The sequence below is a fragment of the Laccaria bicolor genome, genomic scaffold (genome assembly GCF_000143565.1).
Source record: "Laccaria bicolor S238N-H82 LACBIscaffold_22 genomic scaffold, whole genome shotgun sequence".
Taxonomy (NCBI): Eukaryota; Fungi; Basidiomycota; class Agaricomycetes; order Agaricales; family Hydnangiaceae; genus Laccaria; species Laccaria bicolor.
Window position 1 is genome coordinate 451,733 of NW_001889893.1, and position 17,834 is coordinate 469,566.

At 45.9% G+C, this 17,834-nt stretch overlaps 7 protein-coding genes across 7 annotated transcripts; 5 read left to right on the plus strand and 2 right to left on the minus strand.

The window, feature by feature from the left end:
* Positions 1-15: 15 nt before the first annotated feature.
* Positions 16-5,466, plus strand: LACBIDRAFT_294828 (uncharacterized protein; the record flags this gene model as incomplete). The annotated part of the gene is made up of 12 exons (XM_001883633.1): positions 16-37; positions 91-187; positions 238-552; positions 612-2,455; positions 2,513-2,553; positions 2,614-2,703; positions 2,758-2,991; positions 3,049-3,602; positions 3,664-3,918; positions 3,976-4,939; positions 4,996-5,158; positions 5,214-5,466. The coding sequence occupies 12 exons, from the start codon at positions 16-18 to the stop codon at positions 5,414-5,416; spliced, it is 4,782 nt and encodes a 1,593-aa protein (XP_001883668.1). The 3' UTR covers positions 5,417-5,466.
* Positions 5,467-5,610: 144 nt separating this feature from the next.
* On the minus strand, positions 5,611-6,202 carry HFO16202 (histone H4). The gene is made up of 4 exons (XM_001883757.1): positions 6,134-6,202; positions 6,021-6,078; positions 5,860-5,969; positions 5,611-5,802 (listed from the first exon to the last, which is right to left on the minus strand). Exons 1-4 carry the CDS (start codon positions 6,158-6,160, stop codon positions 5,686-5,688), a joined length of 312 nt encoding a protein of 103 aa, XP_001883792.1. The 5' UTR covers positions 6,161-6,202; the 3' UTR covers positions 5,611-5,685.
* A 256-nt stretch (positions 6,203-6,458) lies between these two features.
* HTR16202 (histone H3) lies at positions 6,459-6,991 on the plus strand (the record flags this gene model as incomplete). Its single annotated transcript, XM_001883634.1, has 3 exons — positions 6,459-6,578; positions 6,609-6,758; positions 6,821-6,991. 3 exons carry the CDS (start codon positions 6,459-6,461, stop codon positions 6,989-6,991), a joined length of 441 nt encoding a protein of 146 aa, XP_001883669.1.
* Positions 6,992-7,597: 606 nt separating this feature from the next.
* Positions 7,598-8,563, plus strand: LACBIDRAFT_302863 (uncharacterized protein; the record flags this gene model as incomplete). The annotated part of the gene is made up of 5 exons (XM_001883635.1): positions 7,598-8,050; positions 8,110-8,176; positions 8,236-8,327; positions 8,388-8,449; positions 8,506-8,563. The coding sequence occupies 5 exons, from the start codon at positions 7,598-7,600 to the stop codon at positions 8,561-8,563; spliced, it is 732 nt and encodes a 243-aa protein (XP_001883670.1).
* A 775-nt stretch (positions 8,564-9,338) lies between these two features.
* Positions 9,339-10,168, minus strand: LACBIDRAFT_302864 (uncharacterized protein; the record flags this gene model as incomplete). The annotated part of the gene is made up of 3 exons (XM_001883758.1): positions 9,339-9,921; positions 9,981-10,057; positions 10,115-10,168. 3 exons carry the CDS (start codon positions 10,166-10,168, stop codon positions 9,339-9,341), a joined length of 714 nt encoding a protein of 237 aa, XP_001883793.1.
* Positions 10,169-10,929: 761 nt separating this feature from the next.
* Positions 10,930-11,905, plus strand: LACBIDRAFT_302865 (uncharacterized protein). Its single transcript, XM_001883636.1, has 2 exons — positions 10,930-11,120; positions 11,179-11,905. Exons 1-2 carry the CDS (start codon positions 11,087-11,089, stop codon positions 11,646-11,648), a joined length of 504 nt encoding a protein of 167 aa, XP_001883671.1. The 5' UTR covers positions 10,930-11,086; the 3' UTR covers positions 11,649-11,905.
* Positions 11,906-16,517: 4,612 nt separating this feature from the next.
* Positions 16,518-17,714, plus strand: LACBIDRAFT_329586 (uncharacterized protein; the record flags this gene model as incomplete). Its single annotated transcript, XM_001883637.1, has 4 exons — positions 16,518-16,580; positions 16,788-16,802; positions 17,108-17,525; positions 17,632-17,714. The coding sequence occupies 4 exons, from the start codon at positions 16,518-16,520 to the stop codon at positions 17,712-17,714; spliced, it is 579 nt and encodes a 192-aa protein (XP_001883672.1).
* Positions 17,715-17,834: the final 120 nt, after the last annotated feature.

Below are 17,834 nucleotides of genomic sequence, written 5' to 3' on the forward strand. Positions count from 1 at the left end.
TGACGGCTTTCTCTCATGCATGAAGCCGAAGAACAGGGTATGCACAACTGCTGTACCATACAAATAGCGCCTCACTCTTTTCTCCGACAGACACATGCAGGATCTGCAGCGCGCCAGCGGAGCCTGACCAGCCCCTCTTTCACCCTTGCAAATGCTCTGGAACCATCCGCTATATCCATCAGGACTGGTTAGTGAAGTTCAGACACCAATTTCGAGTCGTCTGACCTTGTATTTCAGCTTGACAACATGGCTCGCTCATAGCAAGAAGAAAACCTGCGATGTTTGCAAGCACCCGTACTCATTTACAAAGGGTACTTTCATTCACGCGTCAAAGTACTCTTACCCTTGCTCAATCGCGCCTTTTATAGTTTACGCCAATGATATGCCCTCTACACTCCCACCAGTGCTTTTGATCCGGCGCTTAATCCAACACTTTCTCTTCGGTGTACTTTTTGTGCTGCGAGCGATAGCTGTGGCCATAATTTGGCTAGCAGTATTACCATGGGTAACAGTGTGGACCTGGCGGATGTATTTTTCAATGGGTGAATCAACGTATGTCATGACGTTTTTTTTTTTCCTATTTCTTCATAACAACTTCTCCATTCTCCCAGCGCTTTGTGGATAAGCGATCAGCCACGGCCTATACTAGAAGAAACTCCCACTCTTTATCAGAAAGTGCCATACGAGCCCGTCATACCGCCGCCTAAAACCCTTCTAGCCAGGCTCACTACACATCCGACTTGGGTCACACTCTCTGCTGACATTTTTACTGGCCAAATAATCGCATCGCTCATCGTCCTTACTTTTGTGGCCGTATTTTTATTACGTGAATGGATTTCTCAAAACGCTCGACCCGGTGTATTTGAGGACGAAGAACCCCTTCCAGAGGACCCTCTTCCCGTTGAGGTTCCCGAGGTGGATCTTCTCGTACCTGTAGTGCGCATGGAGGGAAATCTTCTCGTACCTGTGCGTATGGACGAACTTCCAAATCAATTCCTGCAAGTACCTCCAAGAGAACCAGTCCCCGCTATTCAAGAACATGGGAACGATGTTGAAGCAGCAGCAATGAATGAAACGGAAAATCTTGAAGGCAATGACTGGAACCGTGACCAGGATGCAGATCAGCCCGCCCGGCATCGTCGGCGAATACATTCTCTAGACGACGAAGACGATGAAGGTGAGGAAGATGGCGAAGGTTCTAGCTCGTTAACCTACGAACGAAGAATGCAACGTCGCAGACTACGTGCAAACCGAGCAGCAAACGCGGCTCGTCGACGCATGTTCCCGCTCCAATCTACCCCATCCCCATCTTCATCTCCCGGACCACTCATCCTCCCAGACGAAAATGTAAATTTCGAATTCACCTTCACCACTCCCCCTGTCCCGTCAACAGCAACCTCAGCATTTCAAGATGAATCCCCTCATCACATAGATCGTCTCCAACCGCGTAGAAGTCTCTCCGAACCACGTTGGTCTCCGAACTACTCAATCGAATTCAACACAGGATCCGCATCACAGCAATCGTCGTTCAATTTTCCTCCCGTTCCTTCAGAAACTGCAAGTCCAATTCCATCACCGAATTCCTTCTCGTTCAATCTACAACAACCGCCACTACTAATCCCAATAGAAAACCCAAAACCATCACTTACCACGTCTGCATCATCATCAAGTTTGCGCCGTCCACAACTCCCCAGTACTACTTTCAATATCAACGGGTCCAGAGTCGTTTCCCCACTAGGTTCTCCGAGTCTAGCTACGTATTGTGCACCAGAGGAATTGGAAGTGGAAGCTTGGCCATCGGAAGATGGATATTTCCATGATGAAGAAAGGGGTGATTCTCAGGATGATTATCAGCAGGAAGAGGCGGAACGTGTCAATGGACGTGGTGGACCAGAGAGAATTCGCCGCCTAGGCAAGGCCAAAGAGGAGGGAGATGAGATGGAGAAGGTCAGAGTGGAGACTACAGATATCCCTATCGACGTTGAGGAAGAGGGTGATGGCACAGATTTGGGGATTGAGTCGGAATTTCAGAGGTACTTTGCTGATGAGGTCGAGTTTGAGATCGAGGCAGAAGAGAATGGACAAGAGGCTAAGGATGACCATGCATCAGGGCTGCATGTACTCACCGACTCGTCGGACTCGGACTCAGATGAAGACGATGAAGATGAAGGACCAGGGGATGCGCATCATAACTTGGCGGCTCATGGGATGTTTGATGACGCGGAGGAAGAAGATGAGGAGGAGGAGGATGGGCTTTTTGACGATGATGGGCAATGGGAGGCAGTAGAACTCGAAGATGGAGAGGAGATACTTGGGCAGGAGGGTTTCCCCGATGCCTTTGTTAATGCAGAGGGTGGGGCAGGAAATGGGGTCCGGGATGGCAATAACGAGGGCCTTGAATTAAACGAGGAGGGGGATGGGAATGTGGAAGACGATATGGAGGGTGCTATGGAAGGTTGTTAATTTTTTCCTTTCATCTGGAAGTTCACATGACTGACCGGATCATTAACAGCGATTGGGATGAGGGGGGCAATTTATGTTGTTTTCCAGAATGTTTGTCTTTTTATCTCTTGAGTTGTGCATTGTTGATCTCTCCCTTTTTTTTACTTCTAGGCCGCACTTATGATTTTCGTCCTTGACACCGCAATTGGTCTTGGCATCTGGATACCGTTCACAATCGGGAAGTCAACGGCGCTGCTCTCTGTACGTCTTTGCTGTTGTCTCTAGGATCGGATATTAATATTGATTGAACCACAGCTGAATCCCCAACGTCTGATTCGTATCCTGCACCTCCCTATCCGAGGAATGAGGATTGTGACAGATCCCATAGTGGACTCTGTCGCTTTCGTTCTGACTCGGTCCCTGCTGCCGCCCTTCCTCCACATATTGAAACTGATTCTGAGGGTTTCGATGTTCATCGCATTTACGTTCCTCCGAAAAGTGTTTGGGAAAGGGACTGCTGATGGAGTATCACAATTCTCTTCTAAGCTGGTATAAATGTTTTTTTCTGTATTTATTTTATTGTGCACTAATCTTGACATTCCATAGTACTCTCAGTCCATAGATTTAATCAACAAACCGCTGGCACAACTCTCTGTCTGGACACACCCGGCCGCTGTGGAAACTGTTCTACCGACCGTTGACACTGCTGCAGACATTCTATTTCCAAAGTATCTAAAGTGGGCCGAACCATACTTTGCGACGTTCGGGAGAGAAGTTCGGCTAAACTTCACGAAATCGAAAGAAGCTTGGATCCGAATGGCACTCGGGTCAGGCCCTTCAGAGAAAACGTTTGCCATCCTCCTTGGATACGTTGTTGTTGGTCTCTTTGTAGCACTCTACCTCAACCTCTTGACCGTTGGAAACGCGAAAACGGCCGGACGAGCCGTAAGAAGTGCAGTGCGACAGCAATTGCTCGTTATCAAAGTGGCTTCATTCATATTTATCGAGTTGGTCACTTTCCCGCTGGGTTGCGGCATCGTTTTGGACCTGTGCACCGTCTGGCTGTTCCCTGAAGCGAATCTCCAAGCTCGAGCAGTGTTTTTCTTTCAAGCACCTCTCACTGCGACATTTTATCATTGGGTTGCTGGTACCATGTTCATGTGTGTTTTTTTCACTACCTTGACGCTGATGTGGAGCTTACTGTTATGTTTAAATCTCAAGGTATACGTTTGCTGTCATTCTATCTGGCTGTCGCAGTATCATGCGCCAAGGCGCTATGTGGTTCATCAAGGATCCTCAAGACGCGAATTCGCACCCAATCCGTGATATCCTGGACCGGCCGACACTTCTCCAGCTGCGTAAAATATTTGTCAGTGGCATTTTGTACTCATTCGTGGTTGCATGTGTCGTTGGAAGCGTGGCCGGGTTGTTAGTTTTGGGCAACAAATCGATCATGCCTTTCCGATGGAAAAACCGGTGAGTGGTGGTAGCTTGTCCTCCGGTCAGCTGTCCTAATCACATTAATATTATCAGGGAGCCCTTGTCCAATGTCCCAATTGATCTTCTGTTTTTGCATCTTGTTCTTCCTCATACGATGCACTACTTCCGACCGAAGCGAGCGACGAAGAATCTGACAACAGTGGTCTGGAAGTACCTCGCCAAAAAACTGCGTCTGACATCCTACTTTTTTGGTGGACGTCACTCAGAAGAAGAACGCACCCCGAATCACTGGACCAAGTGGTTATCACCAGCGTCTGAAGAAACAAGTACCCCTGACGGTTCCTTCAGAAGAGTTCCAGCCACCGACAATGTTGCACTTCCTCGTGATTTCCGGGCAACTGCAGACGTCACAGAGGACGGCAAACCCCTCGACGATGCCTCTGCTCGCGTAATGCAGATCCAAGATGGAGAAGCCGAAAAGGCCAAGAGGAACATCCGGGATGACTATATGATCGTTTATATCCCACCACACTTCCGCCAACGTGTGATATCCTTCATCGCTTTTCTATGGGTTATTGGTGCAATTTCGCTTGGAGTCATGGTTGCACTTCCCATCCAACTTGGAAGAAGCTTTTTCAAGCTGTTCACAAGTCGTGAATTGCACGATGGATACTCGCTCATTGTTGGGTTTTATCTCTTGTGGGGTTGCTATCTCGTGGGTAAAGCAATTGACAAACTGGACAAGAGACGCCAGCGCGCGAGGGTAGCTACCGATGCCCCGCGAGGTGATTTGCGAGTTCTGGTGATCAAGCGCGGTTTAGTCTGGGTTGCGAAAGTCCTGTACATGGGCTTCTTCCTCGGCATCATCATCCCCATTTTGGTTGCCTTTGTTGTGGACTTGTATATCATTTTGCCCATTCGGTTCTCGTTGGATCCATCGATGACTCCGAGAATACGCGTCGTCGATACTTGGGCTCTGGGTCTGTTATATGGAAAAATTGCGCTCCATGCTGTTCGAATTCAGCCACCGAATCGAATAACTCAAGGGTTCCAGCACGTCAGTGATTAATTTGTTTTGCTTGTCCTCATTCATTTAATTTGTTGGGCAAATAGATAACAATGAACGGTTGGATTCGACCCGACCCCGTTACAGCGACGAAAGAAGTTATTGGTCCGCTAACGGGTGGTTTATTGGGTATGATCCTTTTCCCGGGCGCCATCTTTCGAACCCTTCAATATCTTCTACCTCAAATGCCGGTGGACAACAAATTCGTTTGTAAGTACCCGATATAAATGTCTTTATACTACTGTTCTTAACGTCAAAACAACAGTCATGGTGGTTTATCCCTCGATATTTATGTTCGCTGGACTTATCAGGTCGTCTGTGGTGCTGTACGGTCTCTTATCGTCATGGTCTCAAGCCATTCGAGATAAGGAGTTCTTGGTGGAGCTTCGGCTGCGGAACCATGACCCGGATAAGGTAGATATGACGCTTGAAGACGAAACAGCAGTCGGAGCGGAAGTACCGCAATAAATTTGTACTTTATCTTGAGCTCGCATATAATATACTCACAAGTTCAAGTATGCTGGAACCGCAACTACTACTAGTCATTGAGCTTTGCTCAAATGTGGAAGCCTCAAGAACAAAGATAGATCTCACTACTTGTGTCGGCTCCATCACCAACAATTTACCATCTCACGACTCTCAAACTCAACTGACAGAGCATTACACCACGAAAGGAGATGAATTATAAAATACAATACAGCAAATAGATATACAACAAGGATCCAATGTGAACAAGCTTATGCACCGAAACCATATAGCGTGCGCCCTGAACGTTTCAGTGCGTACACGACGTCGAGTGCTGTCACTGTCTTTCGCTTCGCGTGTTCTGTGTATGTTACTGAATCACGAATGACCTGAGGGCAGAGGGTTAGAAACACTGGAGAGAGGCAACAAACAAAGTAACAACACACGTTTTCAAGGAAGATCTTCAGGACACCACGAGTCTCCTCATAGATAAGACCCGAAATACGCTTCACACCTCCACGACGAGCGAGACGACGAATAGCGGGCTTTGTGATACCTATGGAACCGATGAGCGAATGAGACTGGCAGCGACAGAAGAGATACATACCCTGGATGTTATCGCGAAGAATCTTACGGTGGCGCTTAGCTCCGCCCTTTCCCAGTCCCTAAAATATCGGAATAATTTAGCGGTTGCACATAAACCAAGGACGAGGAGCTTACCTTTCCACCTTTTCCGCGGCCAGACATTGTGATTTAAAGTGGGAGTGGTGGTAAGTTGTGTGGTGGTGGTAGTGGTGGCGGGGTGCAAGAATGCGGTAATGGTAAACGGACTTGGCCGTGTGACCTTTATATAAGGCGGGATTGTGGCTGTGCCCCATTTCCGTTTGTTGATGCAAAGGCGCGCTCGGTCACGTGGTAGACAAAGTCGCGTTGTTATAAATACACAGTCCCTTTCGCTGTCTCCCCCCAACTTTTTCTCCACACCGCCGTTGCCACCACACCCAACACTTAAGCCACTCTTCATACCACTCTCCACATCTTACAAATGGCTCGTACCAAACAAACTGCTCGTAAGTCTACTGGTGGCAAGGCGCCCCGTAAGCAACTCGCTGCCAAGTCATCGGCGCGTAAGACTGCCGTACGCCGTTCACATTCTACCAATCGAGTAGCTCTCTGACCTCTCTACTCTTTCTAGGCCGCCGCAGGTGGTGTCAAGAAGCCCCATCGTTTCCGCCCCGGAACCGTCGCCCTCCGTGAAATCAGACGTTACCAAAAGTCAACGGAGCTCCTCATTCGCAAACTCCCTTTCCAACGTCTCGTTCGTGAAATTGCGCAAGATTTCAAGGTTCGTCTCTTCTTCTAACATGTTTCCTCTAAGTTACTTATGAACAAAATCTCTTCAACTAGACTGATCTTCGCTTCCAATCATCTGCCGTCATGGCTCTGCAAGAAGCCGCTGAGGCTTACCTTGTCTCGTTATTCGAAGACACCAACTTGGCTGCTATCCACGCCAAGCGCGTTACTATCCAACCAAAAGATCTTGCCCTCGCTCGTCGGTTACGTGGAGAGCGGTCATAGGAGAGGGGTTCCTTCTGGATAGATTTCTTATTCCATCATTGTATTTGTAGTGTACTGCATCCACCATCCTCGCTATTCCATGCAATAATTATGCGCATCACTATGCGTTTTTCAGATTGTACACGTGATGAGCGTAATTCAATGAATGGAATGAGAAAATATATAACCCAATGGAGCCCACCCGCCACAGACCTACTTCCGCTTGGATATCTGTCCGTTTGGTACTTGGCATCATGACATTGCTGTCCGCACTATGGATGCGGCCTCGCGGCGCCAACACGAATTATCTGTCCGTTTTGCGTCCTCTGTCCATTTTAAAATCCGATTTTTGAGCCTTATGTCAGGGGTCCTTACACAGGATGCGTACATGGAAAGCGCAATTGATGCGAGTAGATTTAGAGACAGAACGGATGTTGTTGGCGAACGATTACATGCCGGGCACACCCAAACACCGAGGAAGATATTTTGAAATTCGTTTGAAGTGCCCAGCCTTCACCTTTTCATTGACATCACCAGCACGCTGACAAGGATCGACCCGCCTACCCAGCGACTGCCTTTGGGATCTTATAAAAGGATGACCCTCCACCTCAAGGATTCACAACGGACATGTCTTTCTCTGATGTTGAAAACCCATACCCTCTTATCTCGCTTCCCACCGTTCCTTACCTCGCCCTCGTCAATGATGACCTAGCAGCGTACACGTCCTGCGAAATGGCTCTCATTCACAACGTGTTCATCCGGGCCTTGAACTCAATCTGGAGAAATGCACCCCTTGTGAAGCCTGAGGACGAAGTTGCATTTGCTGGATACTCTCTCTGTTGCTTGACCCTCATCCATGATCATCACCATGGCGAAGAAACGATTCTTTTCCCGTTCTTCCAAACCAAGCTGGATATGAGTCACAACGTGGAGCAGCACGAGTCTTTCCATGCTGGCATGGATGCTTTTGAGCAGTACATAAACCATGTCTTCAATGGGAAGGACAAGTATGACGGAGAAAAAACTCGAGTGTTGCTCAAAGCTTTTGCCGATCCGCTTGTGCAACATTTGCACGAAGAGGTGAGTTCTCATCTTTGTCCATTCCTATTGAGTTTTGGAGAGGTTAACGTGTGTTGTAGATTCCGAGCATATCTGAAGAGCGTTTGAAATTACTGGATAAGGACGGTCTGCAGAAGGTGATGGATCGTGCGTGAAAAGTTCAACTTAAATTCTTTTTGTACACCCCACCGAAAATTTTCTCGCAGAATTTGAAGAACACGTCAAAAATCTCCCAGGGAAGTTGACGGTGTTTCCCTTCGTTATGACACATCACAACTTCGAGGAGGCACCAAATTGGGTATGTTGAGCTGTTTCTTTGCTTAAACTGAATGGACTTGCTGATTCAGAGGCGGATTAGCCTGGTATTCCCGCTCCCATCAAATGGTTTGCTCGTAACATTGCTCCCTTCAGGCACTACAGGTTGGCTACCGTTCGCCCCTATATCTTCTTTCCGCCCCCTGACGTTTTCAATGCAGTTATTGGAGATTTTCTCCCTATACCCGCGCTGGCGTTCCTCAAAAGTACGGCGCTTAATATAACGCATCGCTGGCAGACCTTGGACTTTCCGAGCGTCGATTGCTTCTGTCGCCAACCTCATCAGTACGATCTGGCTCCACCGTTATGTACTGCATTATTTCAGGACTTGTATGATAAAATCACACCTTGTTTGGTGCGAGCTTGCACGCAAACCTAGGTTGTTTGCGAATTTGAGTAAAGGCATCTCTTCTATCTGCAACTCCAAGGCAACTTGAAACTGAAAGAGCGTAGATTATGTCAGTGCGGAGGGTAGATACATAGACTGACTTGGAGTTGAATATTTGTGGGAGGTTGTCGGGACTCGGTAGGAGTTTAAATAACCGGACCTTGTTCAACAACGCGAAAGAAACACCGAAAAATTACCATGTCTTGTAACGCATGAAATCCCCGCAGCACCCAAGCTTTTCGGAGTCATGTATTCCAGTGCATCTCCCACCTCTCTTCATTCTGCTAAAATTCCCTTGTTGCCGTCCCGAAATCTCTTGCTGCTACCCAAATGCACGCGCGGGCTAACTAATATCTGGAAAATCATGACACGCCGGACTTGCACAATCAGGCAGGCGCATATCTATTATGTATAAGGAAGTTAAAGTCTACTAATGTGGAGAGCATTCAGAAAGTGCGATGTTACAGATACATACCAAGTCTTGGGTAAGTAGATATAATCAAATTCATTACCATTATATAACAGAGATCAGCAGAACCACGACCGTCCCTTCGCGGAAAGGATGGACCCGCATAGAAATACCAGCAAGAAGCCAACCCCAAGTAGTCAATTGAGGGGTATTCGCAGAGACCAATCAGCCAACTTGACATCTCCACTCTGGGACTGGGAGGAGGTAACCCCCTTTGCCGCCATGGTTGGTTCGTCAACGAGCCAAGTCTCCCCAAACACAAACATCTCTCTCGAGGGGAATACCTCAAGAATCTCACACTCAAAATCAGGCATAGAGAGCCTATACTTTCTCCACAATTCCTGGTCCCTCTTGTTATCACCTACGCTCCCCGGATTTCCTTCAAGTTCATCCGCAGTGCCGAATCCCGTGGCCAACAAGTCGAATGCCGGAACTTTTTCAAGACGCCTGAACATCTGGCCAATGGCGTACTTCTCCTCGAGGAAGAGACGTGCGCACTCCGGCGACGTGATACGTACACAGGAGGTGGCCGTACACACGACCTTGCCAGCGCATTTGAGATAAACTTTGCGCGTTTGCACTATGGGGGTCTCTTGAGATGCGGATGCGATGGCGGCAGGGTTGGGCAGGGTCAACGGTGCGAGGGCGGATGTGGGCGAGGTATGATATAGGGTCTGGCAGCAAACGAGGGCGACGACTATTGGCTGGGCGAAAAACGCGCTATGGGGACGGTTGTTGTTAGCGCGACAGTGAACAATTGCTTTGACGTTGATCCGTACCTCAAGACGCGTTGAAGGTCGCCTTGGGCAGAGAGCACGATACGCTCAATGCCGGTTACGCCGGATGGCCATCGATACTGTATAAAACGAGCGTTCAATCAACATGCAAGGACCGACGATGTGACGAGTCGTACGCTGATGTTCGTTGTCTTCGCGTTATACGACTCAAAGGAGGTCATCTTGGCCATTGCGAGGGAAAAAATCCGCTGAGGGAATACTTTCATCTTCGGTCAATAAAAGGTCGCTTATATAGGTGGGCAAGGCATACAATAATCTGCCCGACTCGCGACGAGTGACGGTCAAATTCGGGTTAAACCCCGGACGAATGGGACCCAAGAATGCTTCCATAAGACCTGGCCCCAGATTGCGTGAGTGTTTTTGTATTTGCAGCCGTGAATTTTCCGTGTTGCCTAGGTCATAAAGGGTCACAAGTACTCCGCTGAGCAACGGATACTGTAGATTGGATGTGAAGAGACAAACTGAATAAGGCTGGGTATCCAACAACGTAAAAACTCACATCGTAAGGCGGGAGTTGTACTGAATTGCCCGAGGCGAATCCGAAGGTGCGCTTTCCAACAGGCATATCAAACTTATCTCACTCGATACATAACACAAAAACTTGCCTAGACAGCCACCCAAATCCAATTTGACAGAGAAGACTCAACATCATCGTCTAGTATCTACGATTTGCCTCCTTTAGTATCAGCGAGAATTTACCCGCATCTAAAGTTAGTACCGTTGGCGGCTGGGCTCAGGTCTATGTTTGGTATCAGAATGATGGCTTGTGGAAGCTTGTGGATGGTTCGCTCATTGATGGGGTCCCAGCTGCCTTCTTCGACGTGACCTGGCCTCAAATGTCTAAAAAAACATATGAGTTCCCTCCTCGCGCCTGTGTGTCGTTCTTTCAACTGCTCAAAATCGTTCGCCTTTGTGCTAAAACAGATTATACATTCATCGGCCTCAACGGCGTATGCATCCTCAGCATCATCGCGCTCATGTTCGCAGGCAGGATCCTGACACTTGTTCACTGTGACGCCGACCAGTCAACAAGATCCTCGCACTAAATTGGGAGCTTACTCGAAGCGACCATTCTTCCCTCTGCCACAATGGGAATCACAAAGAACTCTGATCACATTTTGTGTGTTTCTTTTGTAATTGTTTTGTAATGCTCTTTGTTTGTATAATTGATGTCTTGCAGGGGAAGCAGCCAACCTGGGGGCCGCTTTTTGGGCACTCCTTAGTCGTCTCTTCATCATCAAAGACACAGTGAATTTCTTCTGCTGTTCTTGGAAAGAACTTTGGTCTCAGCGTGCTGACTGCCGTCCAAATACTGTATGTTTCCCACCCCCCTCTCCTCCTTTATTGGCAAACAAGCTCACATTCATTTCTTTTGTACACAGGATGAGAGCTGTGATCCTCTGCATCACGCGGACACATTCACCCTTGTTTCTGCCCTTTTTCCGCTTCTCTATTGGGTGCTTGAATGTCCTTATGGGCCTTATATTTCAAAAACTTGAAGGCACCAAGTCTAAACGGTCTGTGACATTCTGGAGGGAGCACACAAAGAGTGCGCTGCCGACACAAGCAAGGGGCGTTGATATTCACCCCATTTTGAATATGGCTTCTGTGCGCCGCCCTCGTATGTGTCGAATATGTGGCCGGGGGTAAGGCTGAGAAGCCGTTTAATAAAGCGGGCTTTGGGGTCGGTAGGTAGGGAGAAAAGGTGGTGGGAGTGAGGGGGTATTTCATTGTGAAGCCTGCTGAGTCGTTGCCGCAATATGTATAGAAGTCCGTGCTAACGGGAATATGGATAGCTCGACGGCTGCTGCTGCTTGAGCCCATGTTTATGACCACCAGATGCTTTCTACCTGACCTATAGTTGTGGGACCTTGAATGAACATTGGACTCTACTTGGAGATATATTGAACCACTTCAATCCACTCATCTGAGGTCATCTCTAGTGTTAAAGTCCTTACCATGCAAGCTACACTAACTGGGAAAAAAGAATGTCTGGTCATTTTTTGGACAAAGTTGGTGCTGTAACACAAGAACCAAACATTTTCAGAACTAAGCTCTGGTGTATGAGACATAGCTAAGGAGGTGTAGATTGTACATACCAAGTCTGGGGATGAATGAATGAAAACTCAGGATAAGGCAGAGCATTCACTGTGACAACTTCCAAAAATGGGATTTGACAAAATAGGAAATTCTGAATGACTGCAACCTACTGAAAGCAATTCACAACTTGAGGAAGAGATATTTTGATCACTGGATCTCCCTGCTATTGTTATGAGCTTCATAAAGTCTTTGGGCTAGAAAATTTATATCCTCCCCTAAAAGGTAAATTTGAACTTGTTCTCCACTTTATGTATTTTTCACTCAATATATTTGTTGGAATGAGGAAAAATGACTCCCTATTAATGTTTGTAGTGTGTATAATACAAAAGGTAGGTAGAAATGTTAAAATGACCATTGCATGATGTCTGTAGAAGTTAATTTCCAGAGTTTTTCTGAAAGTAAACAAGTATCTACAACATCAGTCCTTCTTTCTGCAAGAAGAAAAAATGCTACCACCCTTTTGAGTTAATCCATGGAGACTCAGGATGTCCTTTAAACAACACCTGAAGTATAATATGATAGCAAATAAATTTACACTGGGTATAACTTGAATAGTCCCCAAGAAAAGTACATTTTGCATAGAGCAATCATCCTGGACCAATCCTTGACATTTTTCTTGGTGAATTGGGGCTGAAAATATTTCACAAGGCACATCTCATACCTAGGAACACTATCCCAAGGAAATAAACAGAGGTCCTATTCATACAAGGATCTGAGACCCCCAGACCTTTCTAGGCCTGATTTGGAAATCTCTCTGTCATGCTTCAGTGAGCTTTGTGGGCCATTTGAGAAGCATCTGTGCCCAAAACTCAAGAGATAGGTAGAAGCACTTGGCATGGACATTTCAAAACACCCATATTAACTGTAACCCCTTGGAAGCAGGGTTTCTGGGAACCATATTGACTATATGTCTCTTAATTTTCACAGTTTCTTGAAGTTTTATTAGCCATTAAATGCTTTATTCCTGGCAATGTGGTCAAATCAGATCATGGAACAGTAATAGTTATGTATATGTACAATACTATGACAATAGATACCTTCTCCTATCAATCCTGGGCAATATTTGCAACTGCAAATGTCCAAGGAGGGGAATCAATTCAAATTCACTTTTTTGGGGAGACTATAGAATTTTATATCTCAGAGACTTTATGGGGCTTATGACAATAGCAGGGAGATTGAGTGTTTAAAATATTTCTGCTTCAAATTGTGAATTGCTTCCAGTAGGTTGCAGTCATTCAGAATTTCCCATTTTGTCAAATCCCATTTTTGGAAGTTGTCACAGTGAATGCTCTGCCTTATCCTGAGTTTTCATTCATCCCCAGACTTGGTATGTACAATCTACACCTCCTTAGCCATGTCTCATACACCAGAGCTTAGTTCTGAAAATGTTTGGTTCTTGTGTTACAGCACCAACTTTGTCCAAAAAATGACCAGACATTCTTTTTTCCCAGTTAGTGTATGTAGCCGAAATGTTCCAAAATGGTGTTCCAATAAGATATTGCACTTTAGATTTTATAGCGTGGTAGAGCGTATAATTGATGCAAGGAAATAAGTGCCTGTTTCGCCTTTTTTTTTCGCAGAAATCAGATGAAAGTCTCTGCCTACAGACTTACCAAATATTCAAATACTTACATAAAGGAGGTTTTGTTATGACTTTCAGAGAATAGGTAAGCTGAAACTAGTTGCCGTTTGTTTGCGGAAAACATACAACCAGAAGCGCTGTCACCCCATACCTACAAGTGGCTATTACTTTTCATTTCACCTTGTCACGCACTCAGAAATTCGTGAAGAAGCGGTGCCAGCTCCCCCAAACACCCCTCGGAAATCAACTTCTCTTACCAAATACAGACCTGAGCCCAGCCGCCAACGGTAGGTATGTAGTAGGTTTTATGTTAAAGTCCTTACTCTTTTTTTAGAACTGGGCACCAGATATCCCTTGAAGCTTCGAGGACAGCTACGTTAGTTTGGTGCACGTAAAACCAACGTAAAGCCGGAAAGTCTTCGATTGCGGAACCAGACCAAGTTTCAACGTGTTTGTGGGTCTGATCAAAGGGGGAGATAAACGGTAGAAATTTCAAGCCTGCGGGTCGTCCTTTACTGTAGCGCAACGTGGTAGCAGGTTGCACAGGAGGTCCAATGTGACAGTGTCCAAAGCTGAGCGCTACCCGCTATTGTGAATAATGAATTTGCGGAGAATTGTAGGGTAAAAACGTGTGAGCGAGTGACGGAACGTGCCTTAACCTTTATCAGAGATAGGTGCCAATGGCAAGTCGGTGACCGTGCCAGTGTATCGGCCTGCACAAAAATACCAGACAAGGAGAGGGAAACGTTTGAACATACTTACATAGTTAGCTGATCTAAAAATAAATATCTAGGTAGCAACACGAAGTAACATTGGAGGCGGCACTGATTAGATTCAACAACTTGAACGTGATCTTGGTGTGATCAGGCAGTCGTAAATCGGGTAGTAGGGATGGCGGAAAGGTTGTGTTCGACATTTGAAGTGACCGGTTTGGATTGTTCCCGCAGCATATGTAAAAAGGAGATCAAGAAGAGAGAAGGACTCCCTGAGAAGAGTGTGTTTGACGGTCGTCGTAGCGTTGGTGGGAACTCCACGGCAGGATTTTGATTTCCGACCAACTCAATTCTTCCATTCACCAAATACTGCCATGTGACCCCTAACGGGTCATCAGCACTAACGGGTCAACAAGCTATAGCACCACAACGATCCATTCTATGCATTTGAAATTTTGAACAGAGTTTGACAATGTACATGCGGCTGTGTGTGGAGATTTATTGGATAGAACGTTGAGCATGAGCTGAGATATAAGGGAGATAAGATGGTCACATTGTTGTTTTGCCAAGTTTGCCCATCAAAGCAAGTCTATCTAATTGACGACCATTTCTCTCCACAGTGCTAGCCTCTATTGACACAAATATTTTTGAGAGTTTACAGTGGAGGTATTGGTAACTTGCACACAAAATTTTAAATCAGATAAGGAGAATATGAGGTGTCTAAGAATATTTTACGGTTGGCTTATGGGTGCTGACCAATTCAGGGCAAACGGGTCAAGGCATTTTAACACTACCCAAAAGCATCCCTCCAGAATGAAACTTACAGATACAATATGTGTATGTTTCCTCCTACTCACTCGCAAAATTTTATGTGCTCCCAATGAGAGGGAGGGTGCAATCTGCAATTTAAGCTAAAGTGACCTGGTAATGGTCACATGACAGTACACAAATACACTGATATACAATATCTTGTCATTGATACCTCACTATGCTGTTTAATGTGCACAAGTATAATACATTGATGTGCATTCTTCGTCGCCCCGTGTATCTTCCTCAGCCTCCGCGTATTTTTTCATTCCATGTAAGGCAACTCTCATGAGATCGGGCAGTGCCGACTGTGAAATTTATTCAATTTATATTTGTTCAAGTTATTTGGACGTAAAATTTTTCAGCCCTAACCCTAATTTTCTTCTCTATATATTTTTTCCTTTCTTCTGTGTTGTTTTGCACATGTCGTATTTTATTCTTCAAGTATTTTATTACTGACCCATGTCCAAAAATACAAAAATGTTCTGTAAGATATGCAGAATAAAAAATACGTGGAGAAGAATAAAAAATACGTTGAGGAAGAGAAAAAACAAGGACATAGGCACTCAATGATGACTTGATCAACAACTATTTGACATTCTTCAGCAGGATTAGTGGAGACAGTAGATTGCTGATCTAGACATGTTAAATTTCTCATACTGGGGCAAGGTTGGTGGATTTTATGATTATTCTTATATTTAACAAATTTATCAAGTTAGTTTTGAAACTTTAATTCGTGAGAAAACGCTATGGCTCGGACTAGCGTTGGCGGGACGGCAGGTACAGTCATTTACAGGTCCTCGATACAGGATACAGTCGTGGACAAGCAAAGCCCACTAATAAAAATGGAAATTATTGATGGCTACCAAAGTGCCCGGAAAACGTGCAGATACGTTGAGGGAAGCTTCTGGCCAAATTTCAGCTAAGTCTCACGAGCCGTTTTGGAGAAAATGGCCATATACAAAAATAGACCCTAAATTTTTGGCCGGACACCAAAAAGTGCCAAGAAAAATATGAAAAATAGCGGAATCGCTTCCTTTCACGGAGAAAAATCTGCCCATCAAGTTTCGAAACAATTTATCGAGCGGTTCTTCTGGAAAAAATTGCCAAACATTGACCCAAATTGGGCACTTAGTCACTTTTTGATGTGACATCTATCACGGGACTAAGAAATTCCATCACACTAGGCTTTCGAAATGCAGGGAAATCCCTTTCTGATAGATTCTTTGCCCTTTCTGAGTAGCTTCCAGCCGAAGCCCAGCACAGGTACCAACTTTCGATAATTTCTGGCTGGTTTCGACCTGTTTTTCTCCCCAAATGTTGCAGTTTTTTGGTCCAAAATTTTGGCCACGCCAATTCCTCGTGGGAAAAACTTCGGAGGTGCGTTTTTCGACGCATTTCACAAATCTGAGCCAGAATCTGGAAAAATCTCAGCTCTAGATACATTATTTACCAAGATACCAAATTAGTGGGCTTTGCTTGTCCACGACTGTAGGTCCTCGATACAAACCCAGATATTTTCACATCCAGTGTTCCAATTGTCCTAATTTTCTTTCCTACTAGTATATATACTTTATGTCTATGTAGCCCTCGCTTTTCGAGGTGGGTGCTTGTGTGAAGCAATGTTGGAAGTATAATCTGTCGAGATTTGGACATTTGTGAAATATTGAACATGTCATTCAAAACAATCTGGACTACCATCTATTTTTTCAAGCAGGAACCCTTCTTTATACACTCAAGCCTACCTGCCACTGACATCAAAAGCACAGATGGAGGCTTCGGAGTGGAGATGTGAGGATTTGAGGAGGTGTAAGCAGAATTCCATCAGTCACATCACACCTTCCAAATGGGGGAATTGCCAGCAAAGTGTCATCCTCGACGCAACTGGATTTCTTCAGCAGCTGTAGCTTGATCCCTGCACGATGAAACATGCACGTTCCAAACTCTACAAAGCTGCGGCTGCAGCCAAAGTTAAATCTCTGCTCCAGGACGAGGCAACCGAAATGGAGAAACAGGAACAACAAACTCCTACAGGCAAAAATGGCAAGCCTCTTGGTCTTCGTACAATTTGCGACCGAATCAGTGCCGCACATCTGCAAAAGACTGGGCAACATGTTACCTTATCACACAGTACTCTCTGGAAGCATACTCATGGGGGAACAAAGTTGTCTGACTTCAATGCCGAGAAGAGCTGGCTTACAGAAACTGAAGCAACTGTTCTCATCGACTATGCTCTCGAGATGGCTGCACGGAACTTTCCCTTCAGCAATAGGTGCCTCAAGGAACATGCAGACAAGATCATTCGAGCGGGACAGGGCAAAAGAAGTGCGCGAGAGACCCAGGTGGAAGAAACCGAGCAAGCCGAAAGCTGAGCCACAAAAGCCCAAGACTTGGACAAAGAAGGGTGCATTTCAACAAGCTGCTGCTGCAGATGATGCTGAAGATGTCGAACCCGTTGAACCTGGCAGGGAGAGCGACGACGACACTCAGAGCGGTGAGGAGGACGAGGAATGATCTCATCGTGATCTAATCAGACATAGCCGTTTTGGGTGTCACGCCTGATGTGACGGCCGTATCGAGGACATAATTCTCCGCGATAAGCAACTTTTGAACAGATTAACTTCATCCTCCCTC

What these genes read in the sequence shown, in the direction of transcription:
- LACBIDRAFT_302865 (XM_001883636.1), top strand. Translation starts at nt 11,087, where the DNA reads ATGGGAATCACAAAGAACTCTGATCACATTTTGT. An exon ending in GAACTCTGATCACATTTTGT is followed by an intron (nt 11,121 to 11,178) that starts GTGTTTCTTTTG and finishes GATGTCTTGCAG; the next exon opens with GGGAAGCAGCCAACCTGGGG.
- HFO16202 (XM_001883757.1), bottom strand. Translation starts at nt 6,160, where the DNA reads ATGTCTGGCCGCGGAAAAGGTGGAAAG. An exon ending in TCTTCGCGATAACATCCAGG is followed by an intron (nt 5,970 to 6,020) that starts GTATGTATCTCT and finishes TCGGTTCCATAG; the next exon opens with GTATCACAAAGCCCGCTATT. An exon ending in TGAAGATCTTCCTTGAAAAC is followed by an intron (nt 5,803 to 5,859) that starts GTGTGTTGTTAC and finishes CTCTGCCCTCAG; the next exon opens with GTCATTCGTGATTCAGTAAC.